This window comes from Lissotriton helveticus, chromosome 11, assembly GCF_964261635.1.
Source record: "Lissotriton helveticus chromosome 11, aLisHel1.1, whole genome shotgun sequence".
Taxonomy (NCBI): domain Eukaryota; kingdom Metazoa; phylum Chordata; class Amphibia; order Caudata; family Salamandridae; genus Lissotriton; species Lissotriton helveticus.
In genome coordinates this window covers 13167525-13188095 of record NC_136072.1, presented here as the reverse complement: position 1 = coordinate 13188095, position 20571 = coordinate 13167525, and the positions used below count along the sequence as shown (strand labels likewise).

General features: G+C 43.7%; 1 protein-coding gene across 1 annotated transcript in view; it reads left to right on the top strand.

The window, feature by feature from the left end:
• The window catches only part of LOC144792094 (putative cation-transporting ATPase 13A4), a 506631-nt gene that overhangs the window by 253591 nt on the left and 232469 nt on the right, over window positions 1–20571 (top strand). The window contains 2 exon segments of the mRNA XM_078666960.1: window positions 9944–10100; window positions 11730–11847. Of these exon segments, the coding sequence (XP_078523086.1) occupies window positions 9944–10100; window positions 11730–11847 (275 nt within the window).

The following is a 20571-nucleotide window of genomic DNA, read 5'->3' as shown; positions in this document are numbered from 1 at the left end:
CCGGGCAGTAAGAACGGAAGGCCTCAGACTGGACGGGACTGCTTGGACGCCGGACGGACGAACTTCGGACTTCTGTTACGGGTGGGCCTCCGGATACCTCGGACCTTGGACTCTTGGCTTGGGCTCTGGTCGGGACTCGCCGCGTTCCTCCACCGTCTCGTCTGGATGCTGGACCGCCTCCTCCGTCTCCTCCGTGGGCCTGAGGGATACTTGAAGCAGAAATATCTGCCGGTGCGCAGAAGAGTTCCGTCACGACTGCAGAGGGTCAGGGGGTCGGCGTGGCTTCACCGACGCGTGGGGAAAGGGCAAGTCCCTATTCGGGCGCCATTATGTGGTATATAAATAAATAATACCGGATCTATTTTTGGGTTAAATAAATGAATAACAGATAGCTCAATAAATAAGAGTCAAGATTCGAGGTAGTAGGAGTTTTTGCAGGTTTAATACAGCATAAGGACAGGAACAGGACAACCTGCATAGGAATAGGATGGCAGGGCCCAGCAGCTGCTGGGGCTGGATCTGGAATGAGCGCGCTAGGAAGGATAACTTTTTAATAACAGTACATGAGCATATATACATAACGCAAACACATAGCATTACATCGCAATAGGCGTAGCAGTGGGAGGAGCAATAGGCGTGACGCGTTGCAGTCGCGAAAGATAAGGGTGAAAAGAGGTGTAACAGAGGCGTATACATAGACATGTGATGCAAACGTAACAGAATATGTCATGAATGGGGCGGAAACCATGGAGGGGGCTACCTGAGGAGCCGGGACCTCTAACCTGATGGTGCGCGCAAACTGGCAATGACGTATCACTAGGAGAAGCTGGGGCTATGAACTCTGTGTTAGGAGCAGAGACTGAAGTCTGGAGAGTCAGGGCGACATGTACCTAAGCAGTATCTAGTATCTGATGTTTAGAGAACATGTTGATAGAATCCAAATGTTATTGGAATAAAGGCGAACAGACTCTAAGACTGGAGCATGCATTATTCTACATGTAGTGCGTGATGAAGAATATTAAATGACCATTAATACAGTATTTCTCTTACGTGGAGACGTGAAGGCTAGACAATGACGGAAACTATTGATGCAATTCAGTAGCTTTAGGAATGCAGAGAAGGAGGGCTGGACTGATAGCTAGAATCATAACATACTCTTGGCAGACTCAGAGGCAGAGCCAAGCTGAGCCGGGCACTGCGAGGCAGGAAGTAAGTGAAGGGTCGAGGACACAGGTGGGGGCTGTATCGCTCCTCAGCGAGGGCTTCAGGAGACAGGAGCTGAATCTGGTGTCCGGGCCCTTTTGAGGCCTAGAAACGGGGACTTTACAATGGAATAACGTGCACACTGAGAAACGTGGCAACGTAACTTTACATAGGCCTGATATTCGTAGTATTCACGAGAACTGGAAACTGACATACTAAAGGTGGACACAACTGTAATTGCGTCTTTAATCGAACATGGGGAATAACATATGCATATTAATCATGCACAGATAACATATGATGGAGGACTCGTAGGGACACAGAACATGGCAAAATTTACTTTTCCACAAACTGGTTATGCTTCTGTCCACCTGGACAAAGCGCATATAACTACGAGGACATACTTGAAACCTCGACATCGCTCCATCTGAATATAATCCATCTGGAGGAATTCAAAAGGGTGGTCAGGAGGATGGAATCCACCTTGTTCCACCGGGACTCCTTTACCTGGATTGAACTGACAACAGATCATGCAGGTACGCACTTTCTGCTTGGCTGCTTCTCGTAAATGCTTGTTAAACCAGAGGTTCTGAATACTGTCTAGCATGGCTTTTTCTCCTAAGTGTGCTGGACTATGTGCGGTGTTAATAATGACTTGAACCATAGAGTCGGGGAGAAACCATGTGGCTTTTCCCTTCGTCAACCATCCTTGATCTGTCTGGACCCCTCCTTGTTCAGACCATTTCTTGATTTCATCGGGAGTAGCATGTGACTGTATATCTAGTACGTCTTGTGTAGGGTCCTTAACTGTCATACAAGTAGTCTGATCTGGAATGTCTGTCTGTGTCGGGTTAACTGGAATGTCTGGAGTCTGAGCTGTGAGCTTGGCCGTTCGGTCTGCTAGATCGTTACCCTGGGAAATGATGTCAGTGATTTTCGTATGTGCCTTGCACTTCATGATAGCGATAGCTGTCGGTAAATGTATTGCATCTAACAGAGCTTGAATGAGGGGGCCATGCTGAATCTTGGTTCCATGAGAAGTCATAAAACCTCTTTCTTGCCAGAGTACTCCAAAGTCGTGTACGACTCCGAATGCATAACGTGAATCTGTGTATATGTTTACTTTCAGGTTCTTAGCTCGTATGCAGGCTTGAGTCAGAGCGACGAGCTCTGCTGCTTGAGCAGACAGGGTGTCAATACGATGTGTTTCTATAACTTCAGTGTCAGTAGTCACTGCATACGCGGCTACTAGCTCTCCTGTACTTGTTCTCATACATGAACCATCCACATAAAGTGTCAGGTCGGGATCAGGTAATGCAATGTCTGTCAAGTCTTGTCTTGGCTTTGTCATGGTGTTAACAATTTCCACACAGTCATGTGTGGCAGGATTTGGAGTAACTGAGGGTAGCAGTGTAGCGGGATTTAAAATGTTGCAGCGTCTGATTTCTATGTGTGGCTGAAACAGTGTCAGTTCATAACCTGTTAAACGTGCAATTGTCAAGTGCTGAGTCTGTGTTCGGTTTAAAAGAACTTCCACGGAGTGTGGAACTTGTACTGTCAGGGAATGTCCTAACACTATGGAATCACTTTGTCTGATAGCTAGAGCTGTGGCTGCAACTGACTTGAGGCACGCAGGCAGAGCCTGGGCCACCGGATCTAATATGCTAGAAAAATAAGCACAAGGCTTGTATTGTCCTGCTTGATCTTGTGTGAGAACAGATAATGCAGTACCATCACGTTCGGTGACAAAAAGTGTAAAAGACTTACTGTAGTTGGGCGTTGCTAGAACAGGTGCTTGGCATAAAGCTTTCTTTAACTCATTGAAAACAAGTGTATGTTCCTGGGTCCAAGGGAGGACAGTCGATACGGCTGCCTCCTGTGTCGTTAACTGTATCAGTGGCTTGGCTAGATATGCGTACTGAGGAATCCATTGTCTGCAGTAAGAAGTGAGGCCGATAAAAGCTCGTACCTCCTTCTGAGTCTTGGGCTGTGGAAGATGTGCCATTAACTGGATACGGTCAGGTGTCAACTGCCTACCCCTCTTGGACAGTAAGTGTCCAAGGTAGACCACTTGCTGGACACAGAATTGCAATTTAGAAGGGGACACCTTGTGCCCCATCTCGGCCAGGAAATACAAAACTGTAAGTGACGCACGTTCGCAGTCACGTTCAGAACGGGCTGTGATCAATAGATCATCGACATACTGGAGCAGAGCAGTGTCAGTTGGCATGTGAATATTGTCTAGTTGTCTTTTAAGGGTTTGACTATAAATGCTAGGGCTTTCTGTGAAACCTTGAGGAGCTCGTGTGAATTTATAGCTTCTTCCATTTAAACAGAATCCGAAAAGGAACTGGCTGTCTGGATGAATGGGGACACTAAAGAATGCGTTCTTGAGATCGATAACAGTAAAGAACGTAGCTTCAGAATCAATGGCTGTCAATAGGGAAGAAATATCTGGAACCACTGGGTACTGGGGTATGATACATTTATTAAGTTCTCGAAGGTCAATCACTAATCGATAAACTGGAGGTGCATTTGGATCAGTACGTTTTAGAATCGGAATGATAGGAGAATTACATACATTGGAGTCAGTTTCTACAACTACTCCTTGAGCAATGAGCTCGTCAATAATTTTCGATAAGGCTGCTACAGCCTCAGGTGGCAATTTGTACTGTCGGATTCGTGGTAATACAACACCTTGCTTCAGAGTGACACGATGGGGTGTAATGTGCATACAACCTACATCAGTTGGACCTTGCGCCCATAAATGCTGAGGTACATTCAATAATCGTGGATCAAAATCACGTAACACATAATGACCTTTAAAATCTCGTAAGAACAGTCGTACTCCTTCTGGGGAGCAGCAGATGACTGCTCCTAATTCTTTCAGGGTCTTAATGCCTAATAAATTCTCTGGACAAGATTTCGTGAGTAACAAGTCAGTAGTTCGGGACAATGGACCAACTTCTAGAGTAACTGGTTTCGATATCTCATTAACAATAGGCTTTCCTGAAAATCCAAGGGAAACATTTCTAGAGCCTGAGAGTGGAGCCCCTGGAACCTCGTCATGACTGATGGTAGTCCTACTTGCCCCTGTATCAATCAGAAACTTTCTGTCTTTCCCTAATACTTGACTGTGTACATAGGGACCCTCTTGATCTACAGGAATCTCGATGAGAGGCAAGCCAACCTCCCTCTCTAGGCTGTTTCATGAATACGGCTGATAATCTGGATACTCTGACTGTGCGTACTGGTACATCTGCTGTGTAACGTGTTGTGTTGCAGCTATAGGCTGCTGTACTGTAACTGTCTGTGATGCATTCTGCGGAGGCTGGGAAGTCTGTGAAACTTGTTCTTGTCTAGGCGGACGTGGTCTCTCTTTCGTTTTACCAGTAGCTATGTTGTGTTTCAGAACTGCACATTCATGTATATAATGACCTGGCTGTTTACAGTAATTGCATGTCCCCTTAACGGGAGCTGTAGGATGACTAGTTTGATTCGGACCCCTCTTTTGACTATCTGCTGGAACAGACTGTGCCACTAGTACTTTCATTTTCGTGTCTTTCATACGTCTCCTTTCGTGTTCTTGCTCTTCCCTGATTCGGTTCTGGTGGTACTGTAACATCTGTAGCATTTGGGACGGGGTATTAGCTTGCCAGGTACTCTCGACTTTCAGTACTCGATTTTTAACTTGTGGTAAAGAATTCTCAACTAGTTTGGTAACAAAAAGATGTGGATACGATTCACTACTTGTTTTCAGACCACTATTAATAATGAAACATTTCTCAAATCTAGAATAAAAATCACTAGTGTCTTCGTCTTGTTTCTGTTTACAGGCTGAGATAGCATCCCAGTCTTCCTTTTTCGTGGCTAGTAATCTTGGCAAGACTTGTATTAACAATTCGGGCAAAGCTTTAGCTTTTTCCCCAAGACCGGTACCTGGAACTCGTGTGTTATCTTCAGTTTCTAATGCGGTCCAATCTATCTTTTTCTCTCCCACCTCCCATTCTTTTTCTTTGAGATTTTCATATATGCCCGCAGGCAACAGGACCTTTAACATTTTAATGATATCGGGATACGTGTATTCTCCCATACGGAGCATGTCCTTTAATTCACGGTGGAACCCTGCTGGATCTTTATCGTGACAGGGTATTAACTTTTTCATTTCCAGAAGTTCTATTTTCGTGATAGGGGTGTAAACAAATACTTGTTCTAGATCACCCCCCTCTCCTCTAACTGGATGTACTTCTCGTAACGGATTCTGTCTGTCTATGTAGAATGACTTTCTTTCTGGGGGTGAAACGGAAACAAAATGTGGATTCAGGAACGTTCTGTATTTGTGGCGCTGTTCTAATATGACACTAATTAAATCGGTACCTAGACCTTTCCATCTGTTTAGGAGTAACTCGTTTAATACATCATGTAAAGGACCTGGATCAGAATGCTGATCCTCATACAGTGTAATGAGGTGCTGGATCATATATGTACCCACCAGACGCTGCTCGGCTGGGGGCAGTTTCAGAAACGTTTGGGCCACTATTTCATCTGGAAACGTGGTAGAATCACTAGTCCATTGGACTGCTGATCGGGCTAGTTCTTGTTCATGCATTGTACTAAGCTCGCTATAACCTATTCGTGATTTCAGAATTTGATCGGTGGCCTGGAATACTTGTTCAAGAGAACACTGTTCTGGTACTGGAGGAGGAAAAACTTTCTTGTAATCTAGGCATGAATGTCTGTCGGAAAATCTAGTTCTACCTACATACGCTATTCTGGAGGGATTCTCGCTGTCTACCTCTTCACTAGAAGAGTCATTCTCTTTCTCGGTTCCTCTTTTTGCTTCTTCTTTCTGGTGTATACTTATAATTTCCTTACGAATTTTCTTGTACATACTTTCTACACTACCTTGTGTCTTGTGTTTTCCCTCGGCTATATTGTCACTCCACCTGATCAGGCCTTTCATCTCGTCTTTGTCTTTATCAGGATAATCTTGTTCTCTGATTAAACAGTTAATCAAGAACTGTAAAATCATATGTTGAATCTCGGCTTTTCTGTGTGCCATAGCTTCGTGAATACTTCCTGGATTCTCCCCTGTACGGACAAAATGATATATTCTGTCTAGATGTTCCTTCATGTCGGGCAGGGTGATCAAAAAGTTGGCAACCCGTCTTAAACGTACTGAATATAATACCATGTAATCTTCGCCTGGAACTGGATCATATACACAGTCAGTAAGAAGTCGCTTGAGGTCTGTGTATGTAGCCACTTTTGGCGTACGCTGTAACGCTGCTTCTCGCGGCGTCAGTCGTCTTACTTGAGGCGGGGTGATAGGAGCACCTCCCCCCGCTGCTCCTGAACTAGAATCGTCAGTTAATACTGTACGTGCTGGTAAAGTGACTGGCAAAACGGGTGCATTTAATGTGGGCTGGTCCGGGGGTACTGGCACATTAACTTGGTCCCCGGGACCAGTGGCTGGAGGAGCAGGAATTACATTATTTACAGGATGCTGAGGGTGAGCAGGCGGAATACGATTTGCATATGCTGGGACTGTGTCGTCCAAGTAGGACGAAAGAAAAATTTCAGCTGCGGTCGGTTTATGACGTAGCTTAATCGGGACCAGTGGTGGCGGTAAATTACAGGGTGCTTCCGGGGTTGCCTTCGGCAAGCCCTCGGCAAGAAGAGGATACATACCTTTAATAAGGGCATTTCTCTGTCTGTCTGACTGTTCTGCTCTAACTCGTTCACCTTCTTCTATTAATTCCCTTTCTTGGGCTTTTTCTGAGGATTCCCTACTTAATTCTGTTTTTCTGAATTCTTTTTCGGTTCTTCTATGAGATTCTTTGCGCCATAACTCGATGGCATCTTTCTGGGATTGTCTGGCTTTCTTTTTCCATAATGCTTCTTCTACTCGCATGATGCACTCGCCATCCCATGTACCTGATACAGGCCATCTATATTTCTCTTCAAGATTCTTCGTGTAATCCACCCATAAGTCTAGATATAATATGGCATCTAAGCCATGCTTGTGATACATAAAGTGTCCAGGACTGTCCCTAGGAGGGACAGGAACTGCTTCTTCGAGTAACCCTTTTCTAGTTTTTATCTGACGTAACTTCGAAAACAGAGGCATGTCTGAGTTGTACTTGCGAACACAATACACAATAATCACAGTAATGGAATGGCAAACAAATCACTCATACCACGACATAGAAATACATTAATAACAGTTCGAACAGAATACTACCTGATACACTGAAAACATAACACTTGAATTTCTCGAGAACGGACTTACTAGAATTACTGGATGCACTGCTAAAACAGTACAGAACATACCGGTCTCGTAAAGAGACACGTCATACCGTATCCACCTAGGTGAATACTTCGGACTGGATCTGTGTACCCAAACCCATCGGACCAGGAACAAACTAATGAACCTGTCTAGATACTTCCCCCGCAACGGTACTCACCGGGAAGCAGAAACTGAAGGCCTCGGACTGGACTGGACTGCTACGACGTCTGGTTACTACGAACTTCGGACTTCAGAAACAGGTGGGCCTCCGGATACCTCGGACCTTGCTCTCTCGGCTTGGGCTCTGGTCGGGACGAACCGCATTCCTCACCGCCTCGTCTGGATGCCGGACCGCAGGTTCCGTCTCCTCCGTGGGCCTGAGGGAGACTTGATGAAGCAGAAATATCTGCACGTGCACGGTAGAGTTCCGTCACGGCTGTAGAAGGGTCAGGGGGCCTGCGTTACATCGCCGGCGCGTGGGGAAGGGGCACGTCCCTATTCGGGCGTCATTTATGTGGTAAATAAATAATTAATTACCTGTACTATTTTTGAATACATTAATAATAACAGATAGCTCAATAAATAAGAGGCAGGACCCGAGGAATCTGAGTCTAACAGGCTTTAATCAGGCACAAGGGAAGGGACAGGATCGGAACAGCCTGAAATAGAATGGCATAGAAGGCAGCTGCAACGTCTCATTAACAGTACAAGGTATATATAGTAAAACATCACAATTACATTACATACAGTAGGCGTAACAAGTGACAAGCGTAAGATAAGAACACATGGGCGTGAAAAGAAGGCGTGCACAGGGCGTGCACGTAGACATGTGATGAGAACGTCACAGAAGTGTCATGAAGTGGGTGGATACATGGAGGGGGCTACCTGAGCAGCTGGAACCTTTAACCTAGTGGTGCGCGCAAAAGGACAATGACGTGTTACCGGGGAGAACTGGGGGCTATGACTTCTGCACTAGAAGAGGAGACTAAAGTCTGCGGTGTCAGGGCGACATGTACCTATAGCATATCTGGTATCTGGTGTTTGGAGTACATGTTGATAGAATCTAAAAGTTATCAGGGCAAAGGCTACTTGATACTAAGGCTGGTGCATGCATATATTCTACATGTATTGCGTGTGCTATGAATCTTCCATGAATATTAATACAGTAATTCACTTGCATGGAGACAGGAAGACTAGACTATAGCTGAAGCTGTTTATGTGGTTCGCTAGCTTAGGAATGTGAAGACGAAGAGCTGAACTGATAACTGGAGGCATAACATATTCTTTGGCAGACAGGCAGGCAGAGCCAGGCCGGGCACCGCGCTGCGCGGCAGGAAGTAAGTGAAGGGTCAGGGATGCAGGTGGGGGCTGCATCGCTCCTCGGAGTGGATTCAGGAGTCAGGAGCTTGAATCTGGTGTCCGGGCCCTTTGAGGCCTAGAAACGGGGACAATTCAATGAATTAACGTGCACACTGTAAAACGTGGCAACATAGGCCTAATACTCGTTGCTTTCACGAGAACTGGAAACTGGCATACTAGAGTTGGACACAACTATAATTGCGTCTTTAATCGATCATAGGGGGATATATGCATATCGATCATGCACATATAACATAGGATGGGGAACACGTAGGCACACATGACAAGGCAAAATTCAATTTTCCTCAAGAACGTAAACCAGCCGGTCATTCTGACTAGGTTCTGACCTGCTCTCGGGGTATTTCAGCCCATCGGAACTATACCGTAATTCCCAATGAACAGCATTTCTGCCGTCTGGATTATGGTGTTGGTTTCCCATAGCCTTTCCATGCCAGCATTCTCACAAGGAAAGGCTGTTGGAAAGTGATTTTATGGACCCTTAGCAGGGCCCTATTCAGCCTGCGGCTTACTGTTGGTAGTTGAGGGGGTACCTAGGTTAACCCCCTGTAAAACCCTGTACTGTGTGACAGGCACCATGGGGTGCCGTCCACAGGGGGCTGGGTTTTGCATCCCTCTGTTTCTCTATAGGAGCCAGTATTATGGCTGGTTTACAGCTGTGAAATAAGCTCCTATAGAGAAAAGTGTGTATGGGACCGAACAGTGTTTGGTCGCACTGTAACCATTGTGGACCTAAAGTCTGTTGGGCCCAAGAAGGTGGCGGTCTGACGCAACTCCAACCGACATCGTGATAAGCCCCTTTATGTTAGTGAAACGAACCATTGTTGTTTTTATTTACCTTAACTAGACTGTAGATGGATGTAAATATATACAGCCGCATGCATCCCACAACACCCTCGACCCTTCTACATGTAGCATAAAAGGGAGAATCTAAGCTGTACCTATTTGTATGGGAAATGTTTCACTAGAAGTACTCGCGTCACTTTTAGTTTTCTTTAGACCGAAGATTAACCAGATCTGCATTAGATCATTTTATTAATGCTTCAATTGTAATGTTTTATGCTTTCATCAAAGGTGCCAGTTGATGGAGTTGTCGTTATGCACCAATTTCCATTCTCCTCCAGTCTGCAGCGGATGTCTGTCGTTACCCAGGTCATTGGATCGAATGAGTTGATGGGTTTTATGAAAGGAGCACCGGAAATGGTCGTCAGGTTTTGCCGGCCACAGACAGGTAGGTAGAGTTTCTGTGATGCCACAGTCTGTAAAAATGCCGAAAGCAAAGCAAGTTATGTACTTTTATCCACAGGTTTAAACATATTGACAACACATGGTCGCCACTTTTTGAGGCTGACTGACGAAGAGGAATTGGGGGAGTATGAACTCTGTCCCTGAGAAGCCACATCTACCAGGTAAGTGAAATCCCCTTATTCATGGTCCTGAATACACCCCCACTCCAGAGGAGAAAACACCCTGCTGTAGAAGAAAATACATCCCTACTCCAGAAGAGAATTCACCCTTGCTCCAGATGAGAATACACCCATCACTTCAGAGGAGAATACACTCCCCTCCAGGAAACTCTTCTTCTAATTGTTTCCGCTGTGGTTTCTCTTTCACCACACTACCCTGCAGGCAATCGACCCCCAGGAACCACAGTAAACTGACACTGCCCTCTGCTAATAATGATGCAGCCTTTCCTGCATGAATTTCCCTTCTTTTGTATCAATTGTAGGTCACTTCCCAAACATAAGGAAGACATCTATGACATCCTATTAAATACACAATCTGACACCATTTTCCTTATGGAAACTTGGCTAAATGCCAGTTCTGGACCTGACATTGCGATCGCTCTACCTCTTAACTACACGATCCTTGGAAAGGATCGCGTTGACAAAGTTGGAGGGGGTATAGGAATAATTTTCAAAATGGCTTAGACCTGCAAATGGGAGGATCTATCCTTTAAGGGCTGTGAAGCCAGTCTTTTTAAACTCTCGCTTACTTGACAATTCACCTTTTCTGGGATCCTGATCTAGCGCCCTCCAGGTCCAGCAGGTGTTTGGCAGCTGCGCTCCCAGATCTTATCGCCCCTCTATTGTTAGAAGCCACTAATTTTTACATACATTTTAATGAACCCACTTGCACTATCAGTTCCACTCTCACTACTGATTTGGCTGCCATGAATGTCCTTCTATGTAACTCAGGCCCCAGGCATAAGGCAGGTTATCTATTGGACCCTAGTTTTTCTAACTTAGTTAACATCTCATGTGATGGAGCCCTCCCTATAATATGGTCAGATCATTTTGTGGTTAGCTTTAAGGTGAAACAGGAAATGTGGTGTGAGAACTCCTCTATCTCCTCCTTCAAAGCGGGTTTTGAAATTGGAAAAAGCTAGATGCTGATCGCTTTAATCTTCACCTACAGAATACCATTCCTGCTATCACTACAGTCAATACTGCAGATGCTGACCCTATTCAAAACTGGCTGACGTTTGTGATGGAATATCCCTGTTTACCAAGATCCTAATAAGGCCCATAGTCTGAACATGGGAAAATTCAGATTTTATACCAATGCAGTGCTTTCTTGCTGTTACTAGGAAAACATATAGTATTTCGTTTTATTACAAAAAAGGCGTATTAATCAACTTTAGCTACAAGGGACATGAAGTATTTTAACAACCATGAACTATTACAACATCGATGAGCTCTGGAGAATTAAGTCAGTTCCACAACAGTGTACCTGCGTTTTGCCTTGTTTCATAAAGAATTGTTCTTGATTGCTACATTGATTAAGAGAACACAGTATGTAACTATAATGCAGTGTTATACACTAGTGATTAGAATCTTATTTATCCTTTCCCTAACAGTGCCTTTAAATTTCTTAAGTGAGCTTGAACATTACACTTTGCAAGGTTTCCGGGTCATCGGGCTGGCATATAAAACCCTGGCTACAAAGACAGATGTTGGAGTGGAAACTTTCACAAGGTAAGCCAGAGGGCTGTAACTCCAATCTGATGATTAAAATTGTCACTTACAGGAAAATATATTCTATTGCTGATCCTAAATCAGCCTTCTTCATGGATCAAAAATAGAGAATGCAGTTTGTTTTAAACCTTCACCAACTTTCCAAACTTCACAAGAATTTTCTTCAGAAATTGTTGATAGAAAATCTTCCAAATTAAGTGGATTTTCTGTGAGAAAGAAAGTGCAAAATTAAATTGTGAAATCTCCCAGAACATAAAAGAAAACGATTATGTTAAATTTTTTAACAGCAACTTATCAGCACATCTCCCAAATCACCACATCCCAGGTCATTGTTTCCCCATGAACCAGCCCTCAGTCAACATCATCCCAGGTTCTCCACCAACAGCGACCCTGTAAACTCTTCTTTGCCTCTTGTGCTGATGAGGAAAAATAAGGTATTAGTATTTTGTTTACCTAGATGAATGTGGTGGAGAGGTGCTGGAGCAAAGGCCCTGCTGTGCAAAACTCTTGTTCCGCAACACCCTTGTCTTTAGTCGTTGTTATAAATGCTGAAAAGCCCTCTGACTTGGTTTAGGCAAATGAAAAGTTAAGGGTCACATATGTCTGTCCTGATGAGGGCCAAGGCATGGTTGGTGATCATATGCTGCGGTGAACCCTCCGGCCAGATGAGGACCAGTGAAGCTATGGTGATCATGTGCTATGATACTTTCCTAAGTTAATAGCGTAGAGGACCTGAAGGCAATTTAAACAATAGCCTATCACATATTTAATTTAAAGGGTTACCGGATGGTCAGCTCCTGCACATAGACCCAAATCCTCATGGTCTTTGGCTTCCTATTACATGCTTCCACTATCTGGAAAAGAGAAAAGATAGGGCTCTCCCATTAAGAACCCAAACACAAGAGACATAAAGTTTGTGCATGTTCCTGCATGACATTCTGAGAATGTGTTACACAAAAAAAACATTTAAAGGGATTTGAGATGACCTAATAAATATAGACATACATTTGGAAGATTATATTTGCAGAAGAAAAAAAGACATGATCATTTCAGTAGTTTGTGATTTTTCTACACTACACTATAACCATGATATTGGAAGTCCTGCTTTACCTACTACTAATCAAGCCATTCCAGCTACCCCTACCACTGTCCCTGCGCTACCCCTTTACCTTGTTCTCCCCTACACTTTCCCCAAAACTTGGAAACAAAATTCCATTTGGAATATTTTGCAACTGGATCCGACATTAGTAAAAAAATAATGGGCAGGCATCCAAACATTACTTTTCAAAGGGGAAAGGAATTTAAATGACTATTTAATGCACAGCCACTTTAAAAAGAAGAACAGAAATAAATTGTTTTTCACATGTAGGATTTCATAAATGCAACAAATATAAGTGGGCAAACAATAAATAATTTTGGCAACTAAGAACAAATGGAAAATTGAACAATATATCACCTGCAAAAGCCAATTTGAGATATATGTAATTCAATGCTCATGCAATCTAAAATAGGCGAGGAGTACTATTTGTGAACTGAAGAACCGAATATTAGAACAATTAAATTCAATTTCAAAGCTTTATTCGACAGCAGTCATAAAAGCAATTTTACATTCTTACTTACACAATAGATATTAAAACAAGGTTAATATCGACATCTTTTAAGAAACTTATTAAACATAATGCTGCTATTTGCGAAATTAGCTACATAAAAACATAACTATCAACCATATCAATGATATCTTTAGAGAGTGCCTAGCTGTTGTAAAGTGCGGGTGCGTATAATCCATGACCAACCTAGGAATTTTGCGACAGCAACCGCCAGATAGGGTGTGCAGTCTGATTCCAATATTCTTAGTGCCTTTATGCACCTACGTGTTCCTAGATTTAGGCACACTGGTTTTATCCATATGCGTCGTGGATTAACATATAAGGGACAAACAAACAATATATGGGCCATATTCTCTGTTAAATCAATGCAATGAGGACATTTATCGTCCTGGTTTGTCGACCATTTGCAAGTAAACGCCTTTATGGGAAGCGTCCCAATTCTAAATTGAAAATATAATTTTCTGTCAAGTGGTCTTTCAATAATGTCCCAATAAAGTTCACAAGAAGGTACGGATTTAATATTCAAATAACGTTCGGTTAAATTGGTATTGAGGCCTGTACATTGGGTAGACGTCCATACCATTTCCCAATACATGTTCTTTAACATAGCCTTTGGTGGGAAACTTTCAACATTGGGAGAATTCCATAAGTGATCTAATTCCAGCTTGCTGAGCAATCCTCTTATTTCTTTTAACCACAAGATCGAATGAAAGCAATCTGCCCTTATAATATCCTTTAGGGCATTTGCGAAATGTGCTAGTTCAGGGGTGGTCATACGACTTCTCCAGTATAGTAACGGACGAAGCCGTGCCAAATCCTTAATATTTTTCCTGCCCAGATCATAGGCCAGTGGGAGTACTTTGGGGGACCCCAACCAAGTGGCGGAGAAAGCTATTTTCCGCCAATATTAACTGTTTCAGGTTGGAGAAACCCCAAAGTTCCGAACCGTATAGGGAGGCACTGACTACCTTCATGTTGTAAATTTCTAGGGCAGGGGTAATGGGCTTGGTCAGTGAAATTTTATGTTTGTGAGCCACTATACCTGCCAATTGATGGAACTTTAACACAGCCATATCAATATGTTTTTCCAACTCAGATTACTTTGGAGGCTTATTCCCAGGTATGTGAAGGCTTCACCCTGTTCAAATGGGATACCCTCAAAATGTATTGAACCCCTAAAGGTATTCCATTGGTTTAAGCACATGAACTTGGTCTTAGATGTATTTATCTCTAGTCCATGTGCTTTACAGAACTCTCCGAAGGCATTAACTGCCTTCTGAAGCCCACTTGGTGTGCGGGAAACTATGAGCGTGTCGTCCGCAAACATGAGAACAGGTACACGAGCTCCAGCCAAAATCGGTGCATTGGTGGGGGAACGGCTTAGATGGTTTACAATCCCGTTGATGTAGATGGAAAACAATGTCGGTGCCAGGACACACCCCTGCCGAACCCCACGCTTGACAGGGAATGTGTTCGTCCCCTCGCCCTGAGCACCCCACCTGATTCTTGCATAATTGTTCTCATGTAAGCGGACGAGAAGCGTCAATAGTTCCGGGGCATCCCAGCTTCAGCAAGTACCCCCCGGAGTTTGGAACGAGGGACTAAATCAAAAGCTGATTTTAGGTCTACGAATACAGCGTAGAGGGTTCCATTGGTGAGCAACACATTCCTCCAGTACAGAGCTATAAAGAAAAAAACCTTATCAATTGAGCTTGTGCAAGGACGGAACCCAGTTTGATATGGAGATAAAATATCATTTTCATCGATCCAGGATTGTAATTTGTTTTGTATTAGGCAACCTATTATTTTTTGAGCAGAGTCTATAAGACTAATAGGTCTATAGTTACTGGGTAGTGATTTGTTTCCCTCTTTAAAAACTGGTATTATTTCTGCGCCCTTCCAAGAGGTAGGTATAGGTGCACCTCTAGCCACAGAGTTTGCTAGCCACTCAAAGTACTGGCACCAGGATGGGCGATCACTTAAGAACACATCTGCTGGTATGGCATCCATTCCTGGAGCACGACCCCTTGTCACACAATCTAACGCTATACTGACATCTTTTATGCTGAATAGCTGACATTGGTAGAAGATTGTGGGGGGGGTAAAGTATATTCCCCTACAATTGGCACAGAAGCATATTGTGGTCTAAAAAAATCTACCCATTGGTTTTGAGCTACATTGTTTTGTGGGGGTTGAGCCACCCCTCCTCTATCCCATTTAACCAGAGCCCAAAATTGACTCTGATTCCTTGCATCACAGGCAATTTTCAGATCACGCCAATGGGCCTCGTCCCACTTCTTATTAGCCTCTTTTTGTACCTTCCTATAGTTGTCCCTTGCTTTTCTCACCCCTAAGGTATTCTTATTTATGAGTTCTAAACTAAGGTTCTCGCGAGCTTCTCTACAGGTCTTATCATACCATCCTTGTATGGGCTTTTTATTCTGGGCATATCCTGGTTTATTCTCCTTCTTAAAAAACTCCTGAAGCTTTGTAAAAAAGGCTGTATGAGCTTCAAGCATAATTTCAGGGAAATTCTGCTTGTTAACATTTGAATTAATCTCGGCCACTTCTTCTAACACTACTTTTTTTAGGTCCTCTAATCTCTCCATGTTCTCAATAAGTCTACTCCATTTAATATGGCGCTGGTTGTTCGAAGATACAATATCCAGGGTAGTTTTACCTCCTCCTAGATTTGGTTTTCTTGATCCTACAGTTACTTTGAGAACCATGCAGAGAGGATTGTGATCACTCTCCATTTGGGTTTTAACTACCATATCAATCAACCTGTGCCATAATCTAACATCCACTAGGATGTAATCTATTCGGCTGGAGAACCTCCCATTGTTAAATGTTTTGTTCCCCTGTCGATCAGATGGAGTTCTTCCATTTGCTGCTCTGAGTCCTCTTCCAGACATAGGGCTTTCAATTTGATAGCCGCCTCTGTCCATCTGTTAACTGCAGGGAGTTCTAACTGTGAGATACCCCACTTACTATCCTCTTCTTCTGATAAGGTTTGGTCTTCATGGCCAAGCAGTTCGAAAGTGGTATTAACATCACCCCCAACAATGAAAGGCAAATATGTTGGGAGAAGTTCAAGCTCATGATCCAGAGCGGTTATTATTTCTGATGCTTTACCACCCTCTAATCCCCTGGCGTAAATATTAAATATGACCATCCCATAACCATTGGCCCAGGTAAGAGTGATTGGCAATATATCTGCTAGTGGGGAACTCCTTTGATGAATACTGCAGCATAGATTTTGGCGAACCCAGATTATTAATCCCCCTACTGGTCGATCCCTAGGGTTTTTTGTAGCTGGGATATAAAAGTTAAGGTACCCTTGATGGAGTATTGGGGTCACAGACCATGTTTCCTGGAACAATAAGATGTCAAATTGTTCTATAAATACACACCAATCAGGAGATGTCAGCTTGTTGGTGATGCCAGCAATGTTCCAGGAAAGAAAGGACAATCCTTTCTCTTCTATACTATCTACCATTACATCCGGTGTAACATGTGGAAGCGAAGAACCTTGGAGATCATCCCCCCACCCCATTTCTAGATCTAGATTGGTATTATTGTGACATGGGGGTTCAAGCATAGGTACAAGTAAGTCGGGAGCTAGTTCCGCTGTAATTGGGTCTAACTGTGGCTCCAGAGGTCTATTCATTATTCCAGTTCTGGTGGTAAGTGTTTCCTCTACCCTTTTCCCCGAGAACGAGGAAATAACATATGTCAAACTGTGCTCCTTCTCTGTGGGGGTATCTTTATGGGTTGAATCCGCTGTCTCATTTGACACTGCTCTATCAGCCAATTTGAGTCAATGGCATTCATTCAGGTTTGATAACACCCCAAATCGATTTTCTAGATTAATTTCCCATTCACTGGGTTGGGGGACCATACCCCACTTGTGTGATACCAGGTTCCACTTGGTCTTTAGAATACTCAGGTTCCCTATTTTACTACTATGGTAGAAAAAATCCAAAGTTAACGGGACAATATCAGTGCTCCTACGTCGTGGAGGAAAAAGATTCCTCAGAACCTCAGGAAGTACTTCTGGTTTTAGAAAATGCAAGACTACACAATCACCATTCCCTATCCAATCCACCCTTCTTGCCATGGTGATTTCCTCTGCTAATTGCTGTTTACCCCAAGGGGATATTACCATGTTGTTGGATAACCAGTGAAAAGCTTTGCTAATCAAAGAAGCAGTGGATTCTACTTGGCCCGGCTTTAAAGGAGGTACATTGGCTGGGGCCAAAACTAGAGGAGAAGCCTCTACTATAAGTTGGACCGGGCCTTTCTCAATACCTGTGCTCGTGAATTTAGATGGCTGGGTTTCTATATTAATTCCCTGGTTGTTATTGGGTACACAGTAATCGGGTGTATGGGGAATTGGGGCAGTTTTTTCCCTGCTCTCTATCCCAGCACCTGGTGCATTTACTACGGGATCGGCTCTACTAGGGCTGATGTTTGTGTGTTGCCCACCTTTTCTACTGTCTGGTTTATGATACCCCCAAGCCTAGATACCTCTGCTGTTAAGTGATCAATTTTGGCTATCAACGGTTTGACAATATTTTTAATCTTAGAGTCAGTCATGCTCACAAGTGTTTTAATTTGCTCATCCTCCATTGTCACCTTCTCACCAAGCTCCCCAATTGTATCTTTTATGGGCATAATTTTAGGAGGCGAGGCAGTCCTTTTCCTGTTAGAGCGCAGCCCACGTGTTTATTCGTGCCCTTTCTACGTTCTCTAACTGCTCTAGCTACTGGGACAGACACAGGGGAGGGTGGGAGTGATTTTTCTTGGGTCATATTGAATTGATCTAAGGAATCATTTACCAAGTTAATTGCAGTGGAGGTAGTTTGGTCGGGGTTATCTTCCTGGGTAAATACATTGTCAAAGGAATCACTATGATGTACCTCTTTCGGAACTTCAACCTGATTCGGTTCTAATAGGGAGTTCTCTGTGGGGATTGAGGGAGTGGAGCTCAAACCCAATGATATCCTTCTAGAATTATTAATTTTACTGACTACCTGCACTAGGTAGTTATCTATAGTGTTAGTAGCAGAAGAAGACTTCTGTTTAGACATATTACACTCAATAGGTTGGTACCACTGTTATACAGGAAGCTCTACTGGCACCAAGTATGACAATTAGCAATAGAACACAATACCAACAATACGTAGAGGTGACAACAATAAAAAGTCTTACTATCGAGGTACCGCGGGAAAGCAACGAAAGTAACAGATAAGAACCCTGGCCCAGTCCAGTCACGGTCAGTCTCGGACTGTCTCAGACTTTCCGCCCTTTGTCCGGGCTTCGTCCGGCGTCCCGCTAAGCGTTGGGGGCGTGACTACATAGGAGGAGTAGGGGGCGGGAAGAGACACCAGGTGCGCTGCGTTGGTCGTGCGCGGAGCCCTGGGCTCGCAGTCCTGGCCCCTGTGTGTTAAGCGGCAGTGAATCCACAAAGTTTGTTTTCCCTCTGTTGAACTGGCTCCCAAACGAAGAATGCGACAGGATCAAACTCAGCGTCCCAAAGCAACAGCTGCGAGCGGCTCCCGCGAAGCGGGGGCCGTGAGCTGTATGTAGCCGGTGAAGGAGGGAGGAGCAGGGGGCAGGAAGAGACACCAGGTGCGCTGCGTTGGTCGTGCGCAGAACCCTGGGTCTCGCAGTCCCGGCCCCTGTGTGTTAAGCGGCAGTGAATCCACAAAGTTTGTTTTCCCTCTGTAGAACTGGCTCCCAAACGAAGAATGCGACAGGATCAAACTCAGCGTCCCAAAGCAACAGCTGCGAGCGGCTCCTGCGAAGCGGGGGCCGCGAGCTGTATAAAGCCGGTGAAGGAGGGAGGAGCAGAGGGCGGGAAGAGACACCAGGTGCGCTGCGTTGGTCGTGTGCGGAACCCTGGGTCTCGCAGTCCCGGACCCTGTGTGTTAAGCGGCAGTGAATCCACAAAGTTTGTTATCCCTCTGTAGAACTGGCTCCCAAACGAAGAATGCGACAGGATCAAACTCAGCGTCCCAAAGCAACAGCTGCGAGCGGCACCATTTAATATTAGAACATTTAAGAGCACCACACATAATGATTAGAGTAGTGCAGTGGCAAACGATATAGAGATAAATCATCAGAATGACTGGAAGAAATAAAAATAAATTCTATGCACTTGAACAAATTGAACAAAATGATTGAGGAGAAAATCGGGAACTAAAGCTAAAACAATGAGAATTTTGCCACTTATTGAACTTAAGAACATCAGCACCTTATGGACTGATTCAGGATGAGGAACCATACATACATTCATAGATGAGAAATTACTTATTTGGTTCAACCACCTGATATTTAATTTTTATTGTAAGGTTTTTCAAAATTTCGGATGTTAATGAAAAAATTGTACGGTTTGCACAAACAATGAGCACTTTAAGTTGGGTTTGGTTAGACTGATTAAATTGATCAAGCATACTGTAAGTGATATAATTGAGATCAATTTCTAGACATATGTGTATTAATGTTGATACAAATCATAGAATATATGGATGATAAGCCCCCGAGAGGGCATAAATGATGATATAAATTTTAAGTGGACTTCATTATAAATGTGTTTATAAATATTTATGGAAAATGAAGGCCATTAATACATGCATCATGAAGAGAGAGAGGGACCCCACCATAAAAACTAGGTATCCCAGAATGCAACTTCAATGAATAGAACACTGATGAATGTTATAGGTACCTGCATTATTAGAAAATGCCAAAGGATTATCAATAGGTATAACAAATAACTATTTATACAGTATTGATTTTAAATATTAGACTTTTGCGCTGATTTTGTGATGTTTTATCGCACATTCATATATGCGTTCGAACGAAAGTGATCAAAAAATGAGGAATGGGTGGTAAGATATTGTATCTTGTGATCAAGGTGCTTGCAGCGTTAAAATGCATAGGGGCATTGTTCGTATTGAAAGTTTAGCAATATGAGGAATTGATTAAATCTGTAACGCCTCATCTGTGAGTTTGGTTAATCTTTAACACATTGGTAAAATTCTGGACTCGTTAGCGGCAAGGCTCTGCCACCATCAAGGATCGTACCACTGGAGAGCACCAGCAGCACCCGCCA